Source organism: Mesitornis unicolor, unplaced genomic scaffold (assembly GCF_000695765.1).
Source record: "Mesitornis unicolor isolate BGI_N332 unplaced genomic scaffold, ASM69576v1 Scaffold52173, whole genome shotgun sequence".
NCBI lineage: Eukaryota > Metazoa > Chordata > Aves > Mesitornithiformes > Mesitornithidae > Mesitornis > Mesitornis unicolor.
Genome location: NW_010173616.1, coordinates 1 through 22,206, shown reverse-complemented (window position 1 = coordinate 22,206; position 22,206 = coordinate 1). Strand labels below are relative to the sequence as shown.

The following is a 22,206-nucleotide window of genomic DNA, read 5'->3' as shown; positions in this document are numbered from 1 at the left end:
GGCATAAGTTGTCTGCCACTCTGGAAACTTGATTTATATAAGAGGGTTGGGTGGGTTTTGGTGGGTGGTGGTGGTGCTGGGGTTTTTTTGCATTTTTTTGTTTGGCCAGGGGGGAGCTGAGGGGGTAGTCCACCTTTAAGCAGGAACAGCAGGCAGTTAATTAGATGTTGTGCAACAGGTACCTGTAATTAATTAATATAAACTGCATATTCATTACATTTTTTTTATTCTTCTCTCTTTTGCCTTGCAGACCAGAATCTGTAGAAGCTAGCCCTGTGGTAGTTGAAAAATCGAACAGTTATCCGCACCAGTTGTATACCAGCAGCTCGCATTCACACAGTTACATTGGTTTGCCCTATGCAGTAAGTTTCATGCTAAGTATTTTGTATAAAATATGTAAAAGCTGCTGTCCTTAACTGGAAAAAAACTCTTTGATTTGTGCTTATATTTTTGTATCTTATTAGGAGTTGGGTAAGCTGCCTAAAAATGGCTGGTTAGAAGCAGAATACAGAATGTAGTGCACTTACATCTAAAACATAGTTGAGAAGGTAAAAAGCAAGAATGAGCAATGACAGAAAATTTTAAAACTTACTGAAAAATAAGAAGTCTCAGGTTCTTTACAAACTGAACTCTTTCGCTTAAATAACTATCAGTGTGTGAACATTTAAGAACTGTAAATTATCTTTCCACAAAAATTTAGGACCATAACTATGGTGCTCGGCCTCCTCCAACGCCTCCAGCTTCTCCTCCTCCATCAGTGCTTATAAGCAAGAATGAAGTAGGCATATTTACCACTCCCAACTTTGATGAAACCTCCAGTGCTACAACCATCAGTACGTCAGAGGATGGAAGCTATGGAACTGATATTACCAGATGCATTTGTGGCTTTACACATGATGATGGATATATGATCTGTTGTGACAAATGCAGGTAATGAATGTTAAATGAATTTAAAGGTAAAAATTGCTTATAAGTTCAAGTTGCACTGAAAGTAAGTGTAACTAAGTGGTGTTTTCATTACATTAGGTCATAGGAATTTTCGTTCTATCAGAACAGTGTTTGAGGGTTGTATGGCTTTCTAATAGGCAAGATAATTGGTTAAGGCTAGTGAGCATTTATTACTTTATTCTAGTCTGTCTTGACTACTCGTACTAATTCGTTCATGCATTGTTGCTTAATAAGGGTATATCTTTTTCCCCTCTAAAAATGCTATCTCTTCGGTATTTTGTCCAGGTCACTTTTTAGTACAATAAAATAAAGACCTAGGGACTGGTTCTTAATCTGCATGTAATGAAGTATCTTGGTAAACTGTGTGTATATAAATCAAGTAACTTGCAGGATGCAAAATAATCTGAAAGAAACTTCTCAAATATTGGTTTCTCTGTGCATAATCTTTCTGATAAGAACTCTTAATTTTCAAAGGACATAGTTTAAAGAATTTTAATAATGATGAAGAGACTAACCTAGGTTCTTACTGGTGAAGCTGAACTTGTGTGTTAATGTTTAAGCACCTACTTGATCATAGTAGAATAAGTAGGTGCTATTATATACTTGGACTTGAAAAACAAGCTTAGAAATGTGTAGAACAGATACACTTAACAGGAGAAGACAAATCTCATGTTTCTGGACTTACTCAGTATTAGCCTGTATTTCTGCATTCAGTGTGCTTAACAAATGTTGCTGAATTTATTAGATCATTGTGTATTTCTAAAATGATTGTTGAGGCTAATTAAAATGTTAATTTGAGCTCTGTTATTGTGTATGCTTATGTGATAAGCCTGTTATTAATTTTTTTATGGTCTTTGATTCTGATAATCTTTTCCCTTATTTTGGAATGTGTTTAGATGTTCTTGCAGCAGTGCAGCTGTAGGCAGTTACCAGTTAAGTAGAGTGTGCTGCTTTTGAAGAAGAGATTCTCTCTAAGGAGTTGGAGAGAGTTGTGGTGAATTCACAAGTGGGAAGATAACAACCATTACTGTGTCCTAGTTCCCTCTATTAATGTGAGGATGAGCATTAACTACTGCCCTAGGTTAGCCTTCAGTCTAGCAGTCAACCTCTCTTCCCTGACTGGGGGAAGCAGTTAAAGTTCTTCCTATGCTGTTACCAGTCATGTGGAGTATAAGTGTAAAAGTGTGTATTTATATGTTCTATTAAAATATATAAGTAGATAAACCCATATATTTGTGTATATATATTTAGATAGAAAACTAAAAATTATATTTGTAAAAGGAAATTGAATCCTTTTGTTTAAAAACTTTACTATGTAAAGCCTAAGTCATGTTGCTGAGGCTACTTGTCTGTCTCTTGTTCTCTGTTGTGATAATTTACCATTTTTTATTTCCAGTGTTAGAGAAAAATTTCCAAGAGAGAAAATGAGTCTAAAGAAGCAGAGAGACACCGGGAGACTGTCACAAGATTGGAATTACAGTGATCAGTGGAATAGAAAATCAGCTAGCGGAGTGGTGGTGAAGACAGTGATTAAGATGTAGTTTTAGGCAGTATTCAATATGAGTAAAGATCATGATAAAAAAACGAATGGCTCTTCCTCTCTCTGTGTGTGTGTGTGTGTGTTATGCACACAATTTCAAAGCTGGTACTTAAAACTAAAAGTTGTTTTTTCTGTTTTGTTTTTTCATTGTAAGTGTCTGGCAGCACATTGACTGCATGGGGATTGACAGGCAGCATATTCCTGACATATATCTGTGTGAACGTTGTCAACCAAGGTGAGTAGCTGAGTTGATTTTGAACTACAATGAATAGAGTATAAAAAGAGGAGGTACTGGAACAACCAACAGATAAAATACAAACTATGCAGTATAATCCTGACAGTTCTAGTTAGAGGAGCTATATTTCTGATGCAGATGTTCTTACAAGTCCCGGTTCCCTTGTTCACAGCGGTCACTGTTTCACCTCAGTAGGTGGTAGGGATAAAACCTTGAAATGCTTACTGAGTGTTTCCTGGATCCCTGCTCAGGGGACCGATACATGGACAGTCCATCCCATATTTTGTTTCATGGCTGTCATACATTAACAGTGGTGTCTTCAGGTCAGCTCAGTATGTCTCAGTTTTATGGCCTCGTTCCATTATGCTGCTTTGCTCACTTGGAGGATTTCTTGCTCTGGAATGTGTTTGTATGCCCCCCTCCACCTTCCAAACTTGAAATCACATGACACGATGACGACAACATTTTGTTCTGACTGTGTGGTATGTAGTCCTGTGATACAGAGTATGGGATGTTACCTTTTACTTCAGTTGCAGATTATTAATTAAACAGTGAATAAGAGACACGTGTTCAGAACACTTTAATTCCCAATAAATTACTCCTTTTTTTCTGAGAAATAGTTCGGACCGTCTTGTTGTAGAATATTTGTTTTGTATTGGGAAGACTGTTTTGAAGCAGGAAAATGGTTTAATGCCTTCTTATCTGTAATCCATAGACCAACTATCAATCTTTCCTCTGAGCTATCAAGTTTTGTCATGTTTTCAAGTGATTTGGATACTTGTATGTGCTTTACAGCGGAATGAAACAGGGCACAACTGATGTTTTTCTAAGTAGCTAAACATTCAACTGTCTACTGTTTATTCTGTAATAGTCAATAGAAAATGGTACCTATGAAAAGGTCTGTTTTAATACGTAGATGTATTGATGCATAAGTGTGAAGAATGGAATAAAATTTATTTTTAATTTCAGGAGTTTAGATAAAGAAAGGGCAGTGCTGTTGCAACGAAGGAAAAGGGAAAATATGTCAGGTGAGTAAAGCTTAAAGATTTTTCCTTAGTAAATGTTATAAAGTAAGTATGTATCAGGTGCACAGACCTAAGAGTGTATATGCAGTTCCTACAGTTTTGATAGCCTTCAGTGTATGAGGTTCAGTAACTCAGTGCCTTTTATTTGACTTTACTGTTACTAAAATAACATTCTATCAGAATTGTTGCAGTTCCACATGTTTTATTAAAGGTTTTCGCCACTGCCTCTTTTTCTTACAGTTGTGGAATAATTCAGTCTGTTTGAATATTGTTAAAGTTTCATATAACAAATACAGTTTTTATAATAACAACTACTTTGAGTAAGCTAATGAAGATAAGATGGAAAAGGTTCAGGTTTCTTCTTCTGTGGTAAGAGAGGGTTACTAAGTCCCTTTTTAGGAAAAAAAAAATATTTCACAGCTCTGTCATTTTTTCCTTCATAGTATAGACTACTCATATCCTCACACTGATATCTTAAAACTATTGCATTGCAGGTGATGTATTCATGTCTCTAAGAATTACATAATTGAGATGTAAAACAATCTAGCATAGCTTTGACAGGAAATACCAGTTCTCATTTGTTGGCTGTAGATTTGTGTGTCAAGAATTGGTATGGTTTTGGGTCTCACAATGAGAGAAAATGGTTAACTTGAGTAATAAAATTATATGGTGTCTTGAGTTTTTTGTGGCTTTTGATAACTAGCTGAGGCTTGTAGGGCAAGTACCTATTTCAATCTGTATATTTTAGGAAATTAACTTTCCTACCACTTACAGAATTTCAAAACTCAGCCAGTCTAACTTGTCAGGAGTTCAGTCCAGCCATTACCAAAATCTGTGGTGGGTTTCGTGATTGACAGGTGATACTTTTAAGCTCTGTTACAAGTCATGATTTGGGAGGAAGTCATCCTCCTGAATTTAACATGTTATACTTTCAAATCATGTCTCTGAATTACTGGGATATATGCAAGTGTGTTCACTAGGATTTCTTTAAAAAGTACCATGTAGATAAGGTCCTGCTGCCTACTTACTATGCCTCCAGAAAATTTTGAAGTGTCTGATGTGGCCTAGATGTGTGTGTGGCTTAATAGTGCTGCTTGGTGTGGTTGACACTGTCCTCTGGGCAGTGCTAAGCTGCTTTAAGTCCCTTAAAGGCATTAATGCCTTATTTAGAACACCACAATTTTTTGCTTTGTCAGGTTTTACTTTAACAAAACCAAACTTCTTTTGTGAAGAAGTTTTGGTTGAGCTGCTAGATAGTACAATTTTTATTTTTTCTTAAATTTAAGGTTAATTTTTGCTGATTCTATTAAAATAATAGAACAAGTAGTTTATAATTCATTTGGAGTTACTGAGTTCACTAAGTGGTATGATGATACTGTGAGGATGAACTTGAATTTACATAGAGGATAGGGGCAGGTGATGGTCTGAGCTATTTCAGTAATCTCTTAGGATTTGTAGCCACACTCTGATCTTTTGCTGTAAACTTAAGGGAAGAGAGATAGTAAAAAAAAAAAAAAATCTTAGCAAGAACTGAAGAGATTTCTACCTTTAAAGTTAGTGTTCAGCCCTCCTTAATCCTGATGATCAGTCTTTTAAATCTGCTCTGTGCATTCAGTAGGAAAAGAAATACTAAATGGTAAATCTTAAGTATCAAAGTAACGCAAAACCAAAGATAAATTCTTATTCTGTTTAGTCCAAAACTCAGTTGGAAGCAGAATATTAATTACTGTGACTTACACTAATTTCAAGTCATGTATTATATCTCTAGTAAATGTTCATTTAGCCAGTGTGGTTGCTTGGATAAATGCATTTTCTGTGTATTGTCTGATATTACACGGTTCATTCAGACTGTTAGCTCTAGGTATGAACTGTCTACCAGGAGACGTTAGTAAAACGGCCAGTTTTCACAGGTGACTCGAAGTAGGAAGAATAAAAGTGGCATAACTTTGAATGCTTCTATTAAATGCTTTGAGTATTCAACAGCAGTAGAATGTTACTTGTAACTTACTAAGTTACAGGTGTTTGATTAAAGGTAAGATCTCGTTATTTGGGTGTTCTTTGATGAGTAAGTGTATATGTAGGGCTTTTATACGTATAATAGGGCTTTTCATTTAGATATGAGAATACAGTTTTGTATAATGGTTTTGTAATGTAGAGATTTCTCAAGAGTTGCTGCTTTAGCTGTGTTGCATAAAAAGCTGAACAGTGGGGAGCAAGGGGTAAATCAGTTGGTTGACTCAAAAAATGAGCTTTTTTTATCACAATACAAAATTTGGTGGTTATGCGTAACCACATCACCTTTTTCCCTGGCAGCGTTTGTAGCCCTTTGTCCTGGGACCTGTGGTTGCATGTAGTGATGTTGGTTTTACTGTTCCGGTGTAAAAGTATAATTTTGATGCAGCTTACTGTGCACTGGATTGCTTGCTGTGGTTCAGTGGAGTGAGCATGTTTAAGCCCCATGCCAATTGTATTCTTAATGTTTTGGGATTAGTTTGGGGGGTTTTGTTTGTTATTAAGGTGCAGTATCTAGATGTATAACTTGTTTAAGGATGTTGCTTCAAGCTGCTTGGTCTTGAAATTGGTGCTGATGAAATAACTTTCTGCTTATGGAGAAATGAGTCTGACCCCATAACTTCTTGTGAAATTTGGAGAGTTTGTATCTTGCCTTCCAGGATGCAAAGTTTTCCCTTAGTGTGCTTTACAGAGGCTCTTCAAAGTGAAAGCAGGTTGTGTAGGTTAGGAAGGAGTGTCTCAAAACAACTCTGTGTAATTATATGTTTGGCTGAGGTAATTATTCTTTACAGTGAGCTAGGGTACAGTGTAGACAACAATATCAAAGTATTGTTTCCCTAAGGAAGATGGTGTTTGGGGTGGAGCAGGGCAGAGGTATTTGCCTGTGACATAATGATTCTATAGGTTCTAGTGTATGGACTACAAACATTGACGGTTTCAAGAGGGCTGTGGGTTTTCAGTTCTCAGTCAATGGTTATTCTGCTATTCCTCCTTCTTTGATTAGAAATGCCTTCTTTCTAGGTGGTGTGGGTTTTTTTTAAGTTCAGAAAAGTTCATCAGCTCCCAACATATAAAGTATAATTATGTGCCTAATGAATTGTTCAAAAGAACAACCAAAATTGAATTACTTACTGTGTACAGAAGAATCCTGTCAAGGAGTGTTGTGAGCAAGAAAAACGCCGAGTAACCAGTAGTTGGAGTTCGTTATTTAGTAAAGAAGGTTTCAGGAATTAGGACCATTGAATGCACTGATGAAGGCGACATCCTTCTGAGCTCGAAAGGAATGTTTGCTCTGCTCTTGTATTACGTATTTGTAAAGCCTGCTTCTATGCAGTTTCAGAAAACATCTTGCTTATTGTGAAGTAGATTTAGTGAAGGCAGAATATTTGTAAAAGCTGCTAAAATCTGGGAAGTCTCTACTGAGCATATGTGAACATCAGTCTCTTATCTATGTGCACCATCTCTCTTCCAGTCCTTCCCGTACTTCACAGGCTTTCATCTTGACAGAACTAGGGTAATCCTGTTTCAGGTCAGGAAGCGTATTTGTCTGACACAAATGCTGATGTATGCTGAATTTCAGGCTTTGGCTTTTAGGTCTGTGGGTACATAGCACAAAGAAAAACTGTCTGTCAGTTTGTGAATGATCTTGTTTTAATGAGTGAAATAGCCATCCCTTTTCTGTTCCCTGAGTAGCAGAATGTCATTGTTAGGGGATTTTCAGGAGAGAAGGCTTTTGGCTAGATTAACATATTTACCCTAAAAAAGACACTTGATGCCATAAATTGCAGCTGAAATAGTTATTACAGCTTACACATGACTTATTAATAGGGCTTCCCAGAAAATGTTGGGCAGTCATTAATTTTAATCCCCTCTAGAATACCGTCATCTGAGAGAATCCTAAAGCCATATTGCAAGTAACAGCCATATAGGAATATATATGAATGACTTAACAAATTTTTAATAATTTTTGTTCTGATTCTAATTTTGCTTATAATGGAATATGGTATAATTCCATTTAAAGAATAGAACTAATCTGTTGTGTTTTTTTCCTTAGCTGGCATTACAGACATCTGTTAATTACCAGCTCCTCATTGGTCATTCATTTTCACGCTGTTGCAACTGTTGGGTGAATTTTGCATATGACTACTTGAAGGATTTGTCAGTACACATTGTTGTTTTTTAAAAGCAGGTGTAGATTGAGTAGTGAATGTTCTTTCTACAGTATTTGATTGTTTACAGAATGTTACTTCTTTTAAAGATGGAGATACCAGCGCAACAGAGAGTGGTGATGAGGTTCCTGTGGAACTGTATACTGCTTTTCAACATACACCAACTACGATTACTTTAACTGCTACAAGAGTTACAAAGGTCAACGATAAGAAAAGGAAAAAGAGCGGAGAGAAAGAACAGAACATAGCAAAATGTAAAAAAGTAAGCAAATGTCATTTATCTTTTTGCAACTCTGTGTTATAAATCGTAGCTATGTGACATGTCTTACCAAGAGACACTGATTTTAAAAATCAGACCATTGTTACTAATAATACTTAACTGCCTGGGTTTAGATTGAAATGTTATACTCTGCAGTAAATGATACAGTCCTCCCTGCCTCTGCCCCAGTAATACAAGTTAACATGTATTAGCCATGAAAGTTCAGTTTTGTAATTGAGGCAGAATTTGTAAGGAGGAATTGCATTTACTGGACTGTTTGATACAGGTGAATTTGTGGCAGATGTTTGGATACCCAAAGAAGAATTCTGCATCTGAAAGTATCCAGTTGTGACTGTTTTAAGTTCAGAACTGTTTGCTGTCAGTTGTCCTGATGTGACTTCATGTCCATTTATTTGAATTGAAATTGTGTGGGAGGGTACTTTCAGAAAGTTAGCTGTTAAACTACTTTGGTAAACAGACTGTTGGCATTATATGTTGTTTAGTTACAGGTGTAAAAACAATAAAATGTATGTGAAGAAGGCATTTTCTAAACTAATGAATTGCTTTCTGCAGTTCAGTTTCACTGGCTTGGATGAGAATTTTGTCCCTTAAAACTGGAAGTCAGAATTACTTACCAGTACCTTTTGGGAAAACTTGAGGAAAATGTTTTCTTTTGAATTAACAGCTCTGGATATAAACTTACACCACATATCCTTCTGTTACTTCTCTGTGTGAGATAATGTAAGAAATGAGAGTTTGTTTGAAAGAGAATTCTTTCACCTTTGACACCTGCTTCCCTCTTTCCACAAGTAGTGTAGTGAAGGATTTGGGTAACTTGCAGATTTGCCTGATAACCAGGTGGTGTTCCATAAGTAACTTTTCAGTTACTTTGCCTTCAATTCTGAAATCCTAGATTCTCGTGTTGAAATATTGAAGAAAGGTAAGGGTACCTGGACTGCCATATCTGTCATCCAGTGTGCACTTAGCTTGGAATGCTGAATTGTTTTTTAAAACCTATTTTGTGAGATCTAAGCTGTTACCTTCTTGAGATTTCCTTGCAGTTTGTTCTTCTGACGTAGTCTGGCATATTTTATTGAGAATGGTCTGCATTGAAAAGCTGTTAATCTGTTAATAGAGTTGAATTCCTTAAGAGATTTTGCATTTCCTGCAAAGAATATAAATACATAATTTTGTTTCAGGCATTTCGAGAAGGATCCAGGAAATCTTCACGAGTAAAGGTAATGTGATTTTTTTTGTGTTTGTTCATTTTTTGTTTTGCTTCGTTTTAAACCTTAATTGTACATTAGTAAAATAGTATGAAGTATCAGGAGTGCAATTTGGGCTTTTTTTTATACTACATATACATCGTAGTGATTTGAAATGATGAGCACTAGATCTTTGTCCTGCAAAGTTAACCAGAACAGTATAGTGTAAATTTTTATTCTGAGAATACTTAGTTCTCAAGAGCTGGTGGACGAATTAGGGCTCACTTGTGCTATGCAAGGGAGTAAAGTTGAGTGCAGACTTCATTTGAGCTTGGTAGTTCCAGGTTTTCATAGTTCTAAGAAGCAAAAGAACGAAATAGCTGTACTGCATTTGAAAGCTAAAGCAGCAGTTCTGCTCTGTCATACCTCATGTGTTCGTCTGGTGGGACTCTGCTCACTTGTGCCGCCATAGTTTAAGGAATTGTGTTGGGATCTCTGCTTTGTAAGATATAAGTGTTACAGCAGTCTTTAAATTTTCTGAGAGATAAAAATATGCGTGGTGTGAAAACTAGGTATTTCCCATAGTTCATTCATACTTGGAATAGATAAAAAGAAATGGGACAGAATTTACACTTCACGTGTGTAAGAAGTGACTTGCCAATGGTGAAGACAAAATTGGGGAAGAAAGTATCTATTCTTTGCTTTTTGAAAATGGTATCTGTAAAGTTCCCTTTCATTCTTTTCATGGTTTTCTTCTTAGCATCACACCTTTTTAATGCTGTCTGTGTGTATGGTTCTTTTGATGCACAAAAAAAATTGTAATCAGTAACAGGTAAATTGAATTGCTGAACTACTTGCTGTTTTATTAATGTTTAATAGTGTCTCTGCTCAGGTGGATAGAAAAGGGAGCGTTGGTTGGCTGCTGCTGTCCGTAAGGAGCATTGGTTGGCTGCAGCCTGGCTGCTGTTGTGAGGTCTGGAGGTACAATGGCACTTTTTTTAAAAGTGGAAGGATCTGAAGCACTGCAGAAGAAAATTGTTTTGTGAGGAACAGATAAGGGGAGAAAAATTATTTGTGTAAAGCTTGTAACGTTAGAGTCACAATCTTAATGTAGTAGGTGTAGGATTGAAAGAGGCAGCATGACCCTTGAAGTTGAAGGGGGAAAATCAAATCTATGTATTATAGGATTGAAGCTGGAGTTCCTTTTATTTGCATATGTTCACAAAGGAGATCTGACCTTCCAACTCCTGCACTCAGATTGATGATGCAGTGCAGTTGTGGGAGGAAGCATTGTCAGTCTCCATTCTCATCCCACTGTAATCTAGAATCCCTATTGAAGGGGGAATGTATTCCTGAACTCGGGTGATATTTCTGAAATAATAAAATACGTAAGAGGACAAATATAATGCTACTGAATTCGACTCAGCACTTTTAAGTAATGCAGAATTTTATACGAGACTTAAAGGAAAAACAAAAAAAATCAGTGACGTACCTTTACCTTTCATTTTGTGTTTTGTTGTAGACTTACTTTTTTATTTTAATATCTTTTTCTTACCTTGTAATACCTGGTTTTATCTCTAATTTCCAGGGCTCAGCTCCAGAGATTGATCCTACTGACAGTTCAAACTTTGGATGGGAAACTAAAATCAAGGCATGGATGGATCGTTATGAAGAAGCAAATAATAACCAGTACAGTGAGGGTGTCCAGAGGGAGGCACAAAAAATAGCTCTGAGATTAGGCAATGGAAATGACAAAAAAGAAGTCAACACCAGCAATCTGATTTTCAAACCTCCAGTAGAGGTAACGAGCTGGGCTATGTCGTGTTACTGCATGCTGTTTCTGTGCCATGACAAAAATATCCATTAAATTATCAGTATCTTGTCTTCACTAGATCTGAGCATCAGAGTTTTAAGTTTTTCAGAATTTATAATGATTTTCTTATACCGTGTGTCACGCCTGGTTATGTTTACACTTGCATATCAGTTCTCAAAAATAACTAAGGTGCTAGCCTGAACATTGGATTGTTCTTGGGCTGCCTTTTGTGGTGGGCATAACACAGTAAACTTTGCTGCTGCTGTTTCTCTGCTCTGTGAGGAATAGTCAACGGTGGTTAGAGTAGATAATACAATCGTTTAGGTTGGAAAAGACCCTTAAGATCGAGTGCAACCATAAGCATTGAAGTTGGAATTTTTTTTTCTTCTGTGTGTGTCAACATGCTGGCTGTCCACATTTTTCTTGATATATGGTACATCTGTTCTAGATATTTGGGTATTCAGACAGAATAGAATTTCATTTCCAGTTGATGAAGGACGTTGTGATGATAGCCGATGGTCTGACACTGATAGATTTTTTTTTTTTAAATTCTTGTCATCCTGTAATGAAGAAACTGTGCTGTGTCGTCTTCTGTCCTTAACATCAGTTACTTACCAGCTTTAAATTAGAGCCATGTAACAGACCGTAGCATTTTGTAGCTGAAATCTTGAGGAGTAGTTTCTGTAGCAGATTAATAGAAGCATATTTGCTTCTTTTCCTTAAAGACCATCATGGCATATGGGGCAGGCTCTTTGGAGGATTATCCCTGCTTGCAGAGCCTTTTGCCTACATAGAGGCTTCTTCCTTTTTGATTGGCAATGGCAGTTATGAGGTGTGAATTCACCAATTGTCAGGGTATGTATTTTTTAATTAAAAGCCATCCTTCCATCTAAAGATAACGGAAATAAGAAGTTTGGAAATGCCCTCAGGATTCTTTTTTCTTTATTATTTTGTAGTTTTCCTGTTCTGTTTCCTTGAACAGATCATGAATGTCCTTTTATGTTTGCATGTTTTGTTTGAAGGATTTGAAGCCTTTTGACACCGTTTGGCAAAACAATGCAGCAGTTTTATTCTAGTAGTGGTGAGAGTCGAGTGCACTGAGGATATGTATTTGAATTGTGAATTTATTGGGTTTCAGCCATGTACTGAAGAACTAGGGCTAAAGCATTCCTTGAATCTAAGTTCATAACTAGTTGCATAGGTAGGGGAACAGGACACTTGGATCAAATGAGTCTGGAGGTTTAATTACAAAAAGGAGGGTTTTTTTGGTGTGGAATTCTTTAGTACACGTGACAGTGTAATTTGCAGTAATTACAGTTGCAATAGGAAAATGGTATAAAATGATACTTCATGAATTAACTTGTCTTTATAGAGTTATGTGCAGAAAAACAAGAAAATTTTGAAAGCTGCCAAAGACTTGCCTCCCGATGCACTTATTATTGAATACAGAGGAAAGTTCATGCTGAGAGAACAATTTGAAGCTAATGGATATTTCTTTAAAAGGTTTGTTTATTCCAATGTTTTAATAAGGTAACTGTTAAAAATGCTGTTTTACCAGCCTCTTGACACAAGTACAAGTGGGTCTTACTTGCCAGCAGTGTCTTGCTTATTACTGCTATCTATTTAAAATTAATTGGAGCTGGAATCTGGTCTCCCCCTTCTCTTCAGGGTATCTTTACAGACCTGTTTGGGAATTATTTTCCTGTTCCTTTGTTCTTCCCTGGTTACAGGACTCTGTATTCTCAGTTGGGTAGTTGTGCACCTTAACCCAGAGACTGGCAGGTTCCAGCTTCTTACAGTAATTCAGAAGGTAACAGCAGAGACATGCTCTTTTGTGAGAGAAATAACTTTTAAGTCCATCAGACAGAGAACGGAATTGGACACATGTCAGGCTGGGGAGTTCTCCAGTTGGTGAAGCTACTGAGCAGTGCGTGCCTGCTTCCTTCTTCCCATGGATCATTTTCAGTGCTGCCCTTAACTACACGGGCACACCTACGTGGGAAATTGTAGGAGATGTGTTGGAGGAGAGAGAGCACAGAGCTTTTGCTCAGTAAGTAAAGATGGAAGGGTCCCCTGCCACTTGTAACAGCAGAACCTACAGCACATCTTGGCAAAGTATTTAAAGACCCACTTTCTTCAGTAGGGTTGGGTGCTAGTGATACTGCAGGTGTTAGGCAGGGATGTGGAGATGTTACTTTTATTCTGTTTGTTTAGATGATTCTGTGACACCTAAATTTCTACCTGAGTTTCATTCTAGGACCTGCCATAAGAAGAGTTTAAGAAAGATGAAGAATCTTAACCTTGTGTCTTCTGTGTCTTGTGCTTGCCCTGTTACTGGTCTTCCCTTTAGATCCTGTGCAGACAAATTACTTTCAGGGCTGTAGTTCAAACTTTCAGTATTCTGAGAATGCATTTGGAGAATGTGCCAGTTAGGATCATCAAGCTTAAATACAAACCTGTCGTTTTCATTAACCTGCAAATTTGCTGTATTGTGCCAAACATGCTACGAAGTTAACTAATGTGAAAAGTAAGTGATCGTTAGCATCTTTAAAAATTAAAAAACTCTTTGGTTCTTATTGTATCTTTTTCAGGCCATACCCATTTGTTTTGTTTTATTCCAAATTTCATGGACTAGAAATGTGTGTTGATGCAAGGACTTTTGGAAATGAAGCTCGATTCATCAGGCGTTCATGTACGCCAAATGCGGAGGTGAGCATATACATAAATTAGGTTTTATTTTCTTAGAAGTCTCTTCTTGAGTGTCCCAACTGATAACTTAAGCAATCACTACAGTTTCTATTCAGATTCTTTTTGGGGAGAAAAGGTGGTGGGGGAGCGAGGGGGAGAAGAAAAAGTAATTCATGATAACACAATGATATTCTCTTGAATATAGGTAAGGCATGTAATTGAAGATGGAACTATTCATCTTTATATTTACTCCATCCATAACATTCCAAAGGGAGCAGAGATTACTATAGCATTTGATTTTGATTATGGAAATTGGTAAGTATTTGAGCATGCTCTTCTAAAATACATCTAATGCTTTTTGAGTTATGTTATAATTCAGAGTGGCTTTGTTTTTACATCGTTTGCTTTTTCGCATGCTTTAATAACAGGGCTCCTTAAGCAGTGTATTTACACTGAACAGTCTGTACGTGGGCAGGATTTCTTCTCTATTTTTTATTACTGCATGTCTGCTACCAATTTTAACGGTGTTGCAGTTACTTATCAATGATGTGGAAAAGATAAAAACATAGATGAATATGAATAAAGATGTACTATAAAAAATAGTAGTGTATAGGTGTACCGTAGTGTGGGGAGAGTAGAGGGAAGAAAATCTAGAACTATTCAGTAATGCCCTACTTATTTCAGAGTGCCTCTGTAGTATAACTTCAGGAAGGCAATGTCTCTGGATTTTAATTATTTATAGTGTTTAATATGTGATTAAGAATGTTCAAATACACTGCTTAGTGCCGTAAATTCTTTAACCTCTAATAAACTCGTGCCATTATTTGTAAGCATTGTTTTGACATGGTAAAGGAAATAATTGGGTAATTTCCACTCACACATAGGAACTGTTATTCAGACACCTGAGAGATCTGATGGTGAAATCAAGAACTCTGCCTTCCATGCACCTGTTAATTTCTCGAATGTGACAGTTACATTTCCACACAGGATATGCTCAAGTTTTAGATGTCTGCTGTCTTTTTAAGCAATTACTAACCTTGTATTTAAAAGAATTCCGTGTGGCAAACAGCCACAAGTTCTGTCAATCAGTAGGTGAGATTTTTGGATTCTAGAAATACCGTTTATCTTGGTGAAAACTTGAGTCAGCTGCCTTTAGTATGGTTGGTTTGCATCATAGCAAATGTTTAGTGTGAAATATATCAGCTTATGTGATTTAGTGTCGAAAAGTCTCATTGCTGTACAGCCTGATCAAAATACACCTTCTTGCAATTACTTTTAGTAAATACAAAGTGGATTGTGCTTGCCTCAAAGAAAATCCTGAGTGTCCAGTTCTCAGACGTTCTGAACCTACAGAAAACATCAATACTGGATATGAAACCAGAAGGAAAAAGGGAAAGAAAGAGAAAGATGTTTCAAGAGAAAAGGAAACTCAGAATCAGAACATCACATTGGACTGTGAAGGAGCAGCCACCAAAATGAAAATTGCAGAGAATAAACAGAGGAAACTCTCTCCCCTCAGGCTGTCCATTTCGAATAATCAGGTATTGACACAAAGATGATAGAGAAGCTTTTAAACACAAATCCTCTCCTTTTGTAGTTACTAAAGGAAACCCATTGAAAAGGGGTAGTGATGGATAAGCTGTCTAGAATTTTTTTTATACTGTTCTCAGTTTTCCTTAACATTTGATTGTAGTTAAAGATATGTTGGTTCCTGTACCAGTTTTAAGTATACATTTTTTCTCTGTATTTGTGGATCTCTAATATGAAAGCTTGATGTCATGCTTTTGGGAGCTCCCAGTCAAACCTGAAGTGTCCGTTGGTCAGTTGCATATGTTACCCAGGAGTGTTGTACTTCGAACATTGCAATAAGTAGCCGTGCTCCTATAAAAAATAACACTTCAACCCAGAACACTTAAGTGTTGGCTGCAGCATTGTTTAGAAGATAAAATAGATTTTAGGGAGTCGGGGAGGAGGAAGGTGTATTTTGAATCTAAATATGGGACAATATGTGGAAAGTATAGTAAAGCTACCTGGTAATACGATAGTCAATTTTAAATTAGTCTTTTACTATGTCAGTTTGAAAGAAGTAGTGGGAGAAATCCATGACATTAATTATTAACTTAATTTTGCAGAGCAGCTATTGAAGATAAATATTTTAACATAGGAAGATGGTTACCCTAGTAACTGACTGTCTCTTCTTTCTTTTTGGGGGTGAGGTGGTGGTGATTTTTTTGTTTTTGTCATATATGATGGGTTTTGATGATAATTTAGGAGCAGAGAGAGAGGAGTTTTTCTGGGAGGGAGCAGTTTCCAAGTTCTTAATCTTTTTTACCATCCCTTAAGAGTGCAGGAAATAGGATAAATGGTCATTATTGGCACTTAGGGACACTGTTTAGTGATGGACTTGGCAGTGCTAGGTTAACGGTTTGACTTGATGATCCTAAAGGTTTTTTCCAACCTAAACAATTCTGTGATTCTGTATTGACCCCAAGTTTTCAGAAAATGATCAAATTGTTCTGGGGTTTTAGTAGTTAAATAGCTTAAAAATGGTTGGAGATCCAAGCACGCGACTGTCTTACGATCTCCAACATTTGAACTTTCTCATCTTTAATGATTTTTTTTTTTGGTGGTTTTGTGTTTTGGTTTTATGAAGTGATAACTGGTATCTGGAACCTTCTTCCGAGCCTTTAACATAACACACAGTGCTTATAGAGAGCAGTCACAGGAGAACAAGTATTGCAAACTAGTACTGTTTCGCAAAACTGAACTTTGTGAGAAGAATAAAGCTGTTAAAATGGGTGTCATTAGATTCTGTAGGGAGAGTTTAAATGGAAAATAATTTCTTTAATAGAAATAACTTTGGAGCTGAGATCTATGTAATTGTCAGGTAACATCTCCTTTGACATTCATTCTATTTCACTAAAACAAATTCTATTTATTTAATGAGCATGTAATGTAAAACTGATTCTTCAACTGATTGTAAATTGGCTAGGTCAGTGGTCAGTGTTACTGCCCAAAAGCTTCTATTGGTTTGAATGTTTAATTCTGATTTTTTAAATTTTTTTTTTGGTTGCTGGAGTGGGGATGGAACCCCAGAATTTCCATAAGATTAGTGTGCTAAAGGAAAAAGATACAGGCATGTGTAAGATCAGAATGGAAGAGATCGTGTCAGGTGGTTATATTTATGAGTTTATTCAAAAGTATGAATGAATATTAGTTTGGGGTTTTTTTCCACATTTTTGTTTTGATTTATTGGCTTGGTTGCTTCTGGTGTAGCGAACTGAGGATTCTTAGTTGTGGGTAGCTTTCCGTTTTCCCTAGTTTGTAGTGGAGTTTGTAAAGCAGTCATTTCCATCTTTCAGGAGCCAGATTTTATTGATGATATAGAAGAAAAAACTCCTATTAGCAACGAAGTAGAAATGGAATCAGAGGAGCAGATTGCAGAAAGGAAAAGGAAGATGGTAAGTCGGGAAGCAAGTAGCTGCCTAGAGTTGTCACTAAGGCTTCGTGACACCTGCTCTTCCTGTGCTAATTGCTGGCTTTTTGTAGACTTGCAGAATCTGAGTATGTATGAAATCAGGTCCTTACATGAACTTCAATTAAAATGCAAGGCTTGCTATTTGAGAGCATTTCATCTGGCTTGATCATTGCTTCTGACAAAAAACTGCTTTTATCTTCAGATGTATATGATTTTCTATTGCCTTTTAAAAGGATGGTGTAGAAATCATCTAGATTTTATTCTTTATTATTGCATGTTATTTGTAATGGCCACGTTATAGTGTTGCCAGTCAGGATTTTTGCCTGACTAGGTATTTTTTTGAGTTCCCAACTTAAAAAGCCTCAGAAATCTTCATTTTCAGAGGTTGGTATAGAACAGTTTTCTGAAAACTGGCATTTTAAAATGCGGGGTTTTTCTTGAGCATTCGAAATTTGAGATACTTGAAATTAGTAGTAAAATCAAAATCTTGGCCAAGTTGTATAATGAAATACTAATATTTAGAACTTCCATTTTATTGATCGCGGGGTTTTTTGGCACTTTACATTTGTATTCTGACTAAAGCAAACCTCTTTGTGAAACTTGGTTACAGCAGAGATGCTGTAGTAGTTAAAGATGTAATTACTGTTCCAGCTCCATTGTGAGGTTTGCAAATAACTGCAAGTTTGCCTGCATTTTAGCAAGCAAAACAGGCAGGTTCAGTGGCAAAACAAAATTGGGTTCCTCATTCACTCGTATGAGCAATATATTTGCAGGTATTCTTCTTTCTTTGATATGAACTTGTTGTTGCTGTCAATGCACTGTTAAGCTGCAGGCATTTATTTGAAGGAAAAAAAAAAAAGCTTGTAATGGAAGCCCCCAATTCTGCCACCTTGGTGTTGTCTTAAGCAGAGCTGTGTGCAGGTGAAGAGATCTGCCTCTGCGTGGCCATAGGACCTGAATTCTACAGATGGACAAAAAATCTAGCTTCTCTGTGTGACCTAATGTTACCTTATTTTGCAATAGTGATTAGTGGAAGTTGATTACATGTTTTGATGTAGTTTGTGACACTGGAAGATTGGATGAGAGGGTAATTGAGCTTTCTGGTGTCGTTTCATACATGTGTTAGTATGTTGCATCTCCCTGGTCATGTTTCATTGTGTTTTAAATGCCGTACATGTAAGTAAGTGGCTGAGAGCTACATGTTCTTTTTATGCTTATAGGCTGGTGATTTACTAGTAATGCACTGTTTTTATCAAGTCCTTAAATCCAAAGCAGGACTGTCTTTGTTACGGCTGATACGAATCCAAGCCTTTCTTCAGAAGTCTGTAATAATTGCAGTCATTGTAACATCTGCATTTACTTTGCACTTTTGCTGAAATTGATCTGCATGTCAGCATGCACTGAACATGTTCTGAAGAACTTTAAAAAAATATCTTTATTTACATATGCAATGGATTATGACTGAAACTTGATCATGATTATTGTTAAATCCATCAGACAAGAGAAGAACGGAAAATGGAAGCTATCCTGCAAGCCTTTGCCAGACTAGAAAAAAGAGAAAAAAGAAGAGAACAGGCTTTGGAAAGAATCAGCACAGCAAAAACTGAGGTTAAATCGGAATGCAAGGAAGCACAGATTCTCAATGATGCTGAATTTATTCAGGTAATTATGTGAAACTTTATTTTAAAGCTGGCTTTTAACGTAGCATATTTTACCGGTTAGGATGTTGAGCTGCACTGTAAGATGCGTGAGATTTATTTTTTTTTTCTCTGACCTCAAATATATTTGACCAAAATCTTTCACATTAGAATGTATTAGATCCTGGTATATTTTCAAGAAAATATGCATAGAATATTATGCAAATTATATTTTGCATAATAGTTTATGCAAATGTGCACACACACACACACACACACACACCAGCTGTATAATTCAGTCTTTCTTTGAGGTTGAGGATGGGAGGTGTTTACCGACGCTGACTTTAGCCACAGGAGGTGGCTTTCCTTAGGCACCCTTTATAACCAGTGGAGAACAAGTTGCTTTTTCAGCGGGTTATTTTAAGAACTCATTATAATCCTTTGTGTTCTTTTAAAGGAGAGGAATTATTAAGACACAGTTTGTTCTGGGTTCTTGCAGGTGATACTTAACATTTCATAAACAATTTTTTCCTCTGTTGTTGCTGGATGCTACTATGCTTCTTACCTTGCAAATGCTCCTGAGAATGCCAGTTCAGGTTATTTGCCGGGATAATTTCTGCTGGCATGCTGTTAAATACCTTTTGTGACAGTGCTGAACACTTGGTAAACTATAATTACAAAAGGATATTGGACTGAAAGACATCATGATGCAGGCAACTGATTTCTAGGCTGTAGATGAACTAATGTATGGCAGTTCTTGCACAGATCTGTGGTCATCTGACCACAGTCACTAGTGTGTGTGAATACTCTGTCAGTGATACAGCAGGTGCTTGGAAGGAAAATACAGGAAATCTTGTGATTTGCCTTGAAGAAGAATAGAAATACTATCTCCCAAGTATTTTACTTTAACAATAAAAATGAAGGAGAGGCTTTTTGGACCTGTAAAGGAAGGGTGATCTGACATTTTGCTTTAAGAAAGATAATGTAGCTTTACATGTGTGTGGGACTATTTACTGGACTTCTGTTTTGTACCAGGAACCAGCAAAAGAAGAAACTGCCACCAAGCCTACCCCAGCCAAAGTTAACAGAGCTAAACAGAGGAAAAGCTTCTCACGGAGTAGAACTCACATAGGACAACAGCGTAGACGACACCGAACTGTCAGCATGTGTTCAGATATCCAGCCGTCGTCTCCTGATGTGGAAGTAACTTCGCAACATAATGAAACTGAGAATGCTGCACTGGTAGCTGAGCCTGAAACAGAAACTGTTGTTACAGAAATGGTTACTGAAACGGAAGCTCCAGCACTTAATAAATGCCCTACTAAGTATCCTAAGACAAAGAAGGTACGTGTGTCTCTTAAGGGATGGAGAGAAGAGAATGGACTTTCTAAGAGAGTCTTAAAAAAATTACAAGCTGCTACCTCAGTATGCAAATATATTTATATAATATTTTTTTTAAAATATATTGACTAATTTCTTTAAAAACCACCATTACATAGCCACTCACTGGTAATAAATTAAGACAATTTTTTAAAAGATAGGTGTAACATCCATTGGTAGATGTTATTTTGGCTTTTAGGAGACTTCCAAAATACATCTTTCAGAACAGTTTTGGAAGAAATGTTTTCTAAAGGAAGTACTTTCTAAATGGGCTGAAGTAATATACATAACCAAACATAATTAAAGCTGTTAATTTAAAAGTGAAAAAAAAGGAAGTAAAAGTTGCCTTTCCTTCCTTTGTTCACCGTATCCTTTAGGAGGTGTTTTAATGGTAGCAAAGAGAATATCTCAAAGGCAATCATTAACTTCTGGTACTTCCAAGATGTTCTGAAGTGAATGGATTTAAACACTCAATGTATGTGTGTATTTGGAGGGAAGATTATTTACTCTCTTTAGAACATTTTATTTAGTATTTTAATTGGACTGCATTGCAAAAAGTTTGAAGAAGTGCCACTCTATTTAAAGATGCTCCAAAAAAATTAAGCAGTAAAAATTTCTGCTTTAAAATTCTACAGACTGCATTAAAAAGTTACTTTTTTTTCAGTGCATTTTACAAGTTCTTCTGAAAATTCCTTTTGGCGGAGGGGAGGGAAGTCATAGGTTGAAACTTCTTGTCAGATGAGCAGTACCAATTTCAGAATGGTTTTATCTTATAACCCCCAAACATACCTAACTTACAGATTTATTCTCGTTTTTCAAAAAGCACCTCAGTCACCCTGTTACACTGCTTATTGCATCGCTGCTGAATTCTTGTCAGAGGGGAGACTACAATCTTTCTTTCTTTTTTTTTTTTATGTTGCATGGCAAAAAAGAGGGAAGATACCTGAGAAGTCTGAATTTTACTGCATTTTTTTGCTGTTTGGCACTATTAAGGATAAATGTCTGTGAAATATCTTACTGCATTGTACCCACTGTACCCTAAGTGAGGAGTCTTGCCTTAAAAAAGAATTAATAAATAGAATTAGGTTTGTAAAAGACAAACAGCTTAAATATATTAAATATAATATTGATAATATTTAATGTCCTGTTTCTGCATGTCCTTAACTTTGAACCACTGTAAAATTTAGGAGGTTAGTGTCTTTGTTAATAGGAACTAAAATCCATTTGCATGTTTTTCAAAAACATTGAACTAGCCAGGAAAGAATACCCTTTTTTGGCAAGTGTGTCTTAGTAAATGTGTTGTAATTTAAGGCAACTACAACAGTGAAGAGTGGTCAAGGTGTCTGCCTGAAGTGTCGGCTGAATCACAGTCCTGCCAGAATGGAAATCTGATCAGGATTTTACTAAACTGTCTATTAACACTGCATTATTGCCCCTCAGCTGAGGTGCTCAGACACAAGTTTAAAATTCGTCTTTGAATTCTGTTACTGAATTCACATCTAAATACGGTTGATCTGGGAATTTGTATAGCATGTTCAGTGAGAATTAAAATACAAAGGAACTAAATGTTAACTTAAAAAACCAACACCCTCTCCCTCCCAAAAAAAAGACCAAAAAGTGAAACCCCCAAAACTTTGGTATGGGGAGCAAATAGATGCTGGTTCCTTCTGCTGTGCCCATTACTTCTGTAAAACTGTCCTCATTCTTGCCCTGTGTATTCATAAACTTGCAGCCTGGAAACTCTTTGTTTCCCGATTTGTGTAACAGTTGACTGGGTGAATAATTAATTCCATCTATTCATCAATGACTTGGATGAG

The 22,206-nt window shown here is 36.5% G+C and overlaps 1 protein-coding gene across 1 annotated transcript; it reads left to right on the top strand.

The window, feature by feature from the left end:
• Window positions 1–250: 250 nt before the first annotated feature.
• On the top strand, window positions 251–20,353 carry LOC104537779 (histone-lysine N-methyltransferase 2E-like; the record flags this gene model as incomplete). The annotated part of the gene is made up of 14 exons (XM_010180770.1): window positions 251–362; window positions 701–930; window positions 2,643–2,723; window positions 3,693–3,751; window positions 8,019–8,191; window positions 9,388–9,426; window positions 10,982–11,194; window positions 12,579–12,709; window positions 13,798–13,915; window positions 14,100–14,209; window positions 15,174–15,435; window positions 17,257–17,355; window positions 18,870–19,034; window positions 20,045–20,353. Coding segments are annotated over 14 exons (2,101 nt in total), but the record flags the coding sequence as incomplete, so codon positions are not given.
• Between the last annotated feature and the right edge of the window lie 1,853 nt (window positions 20,354–22,206).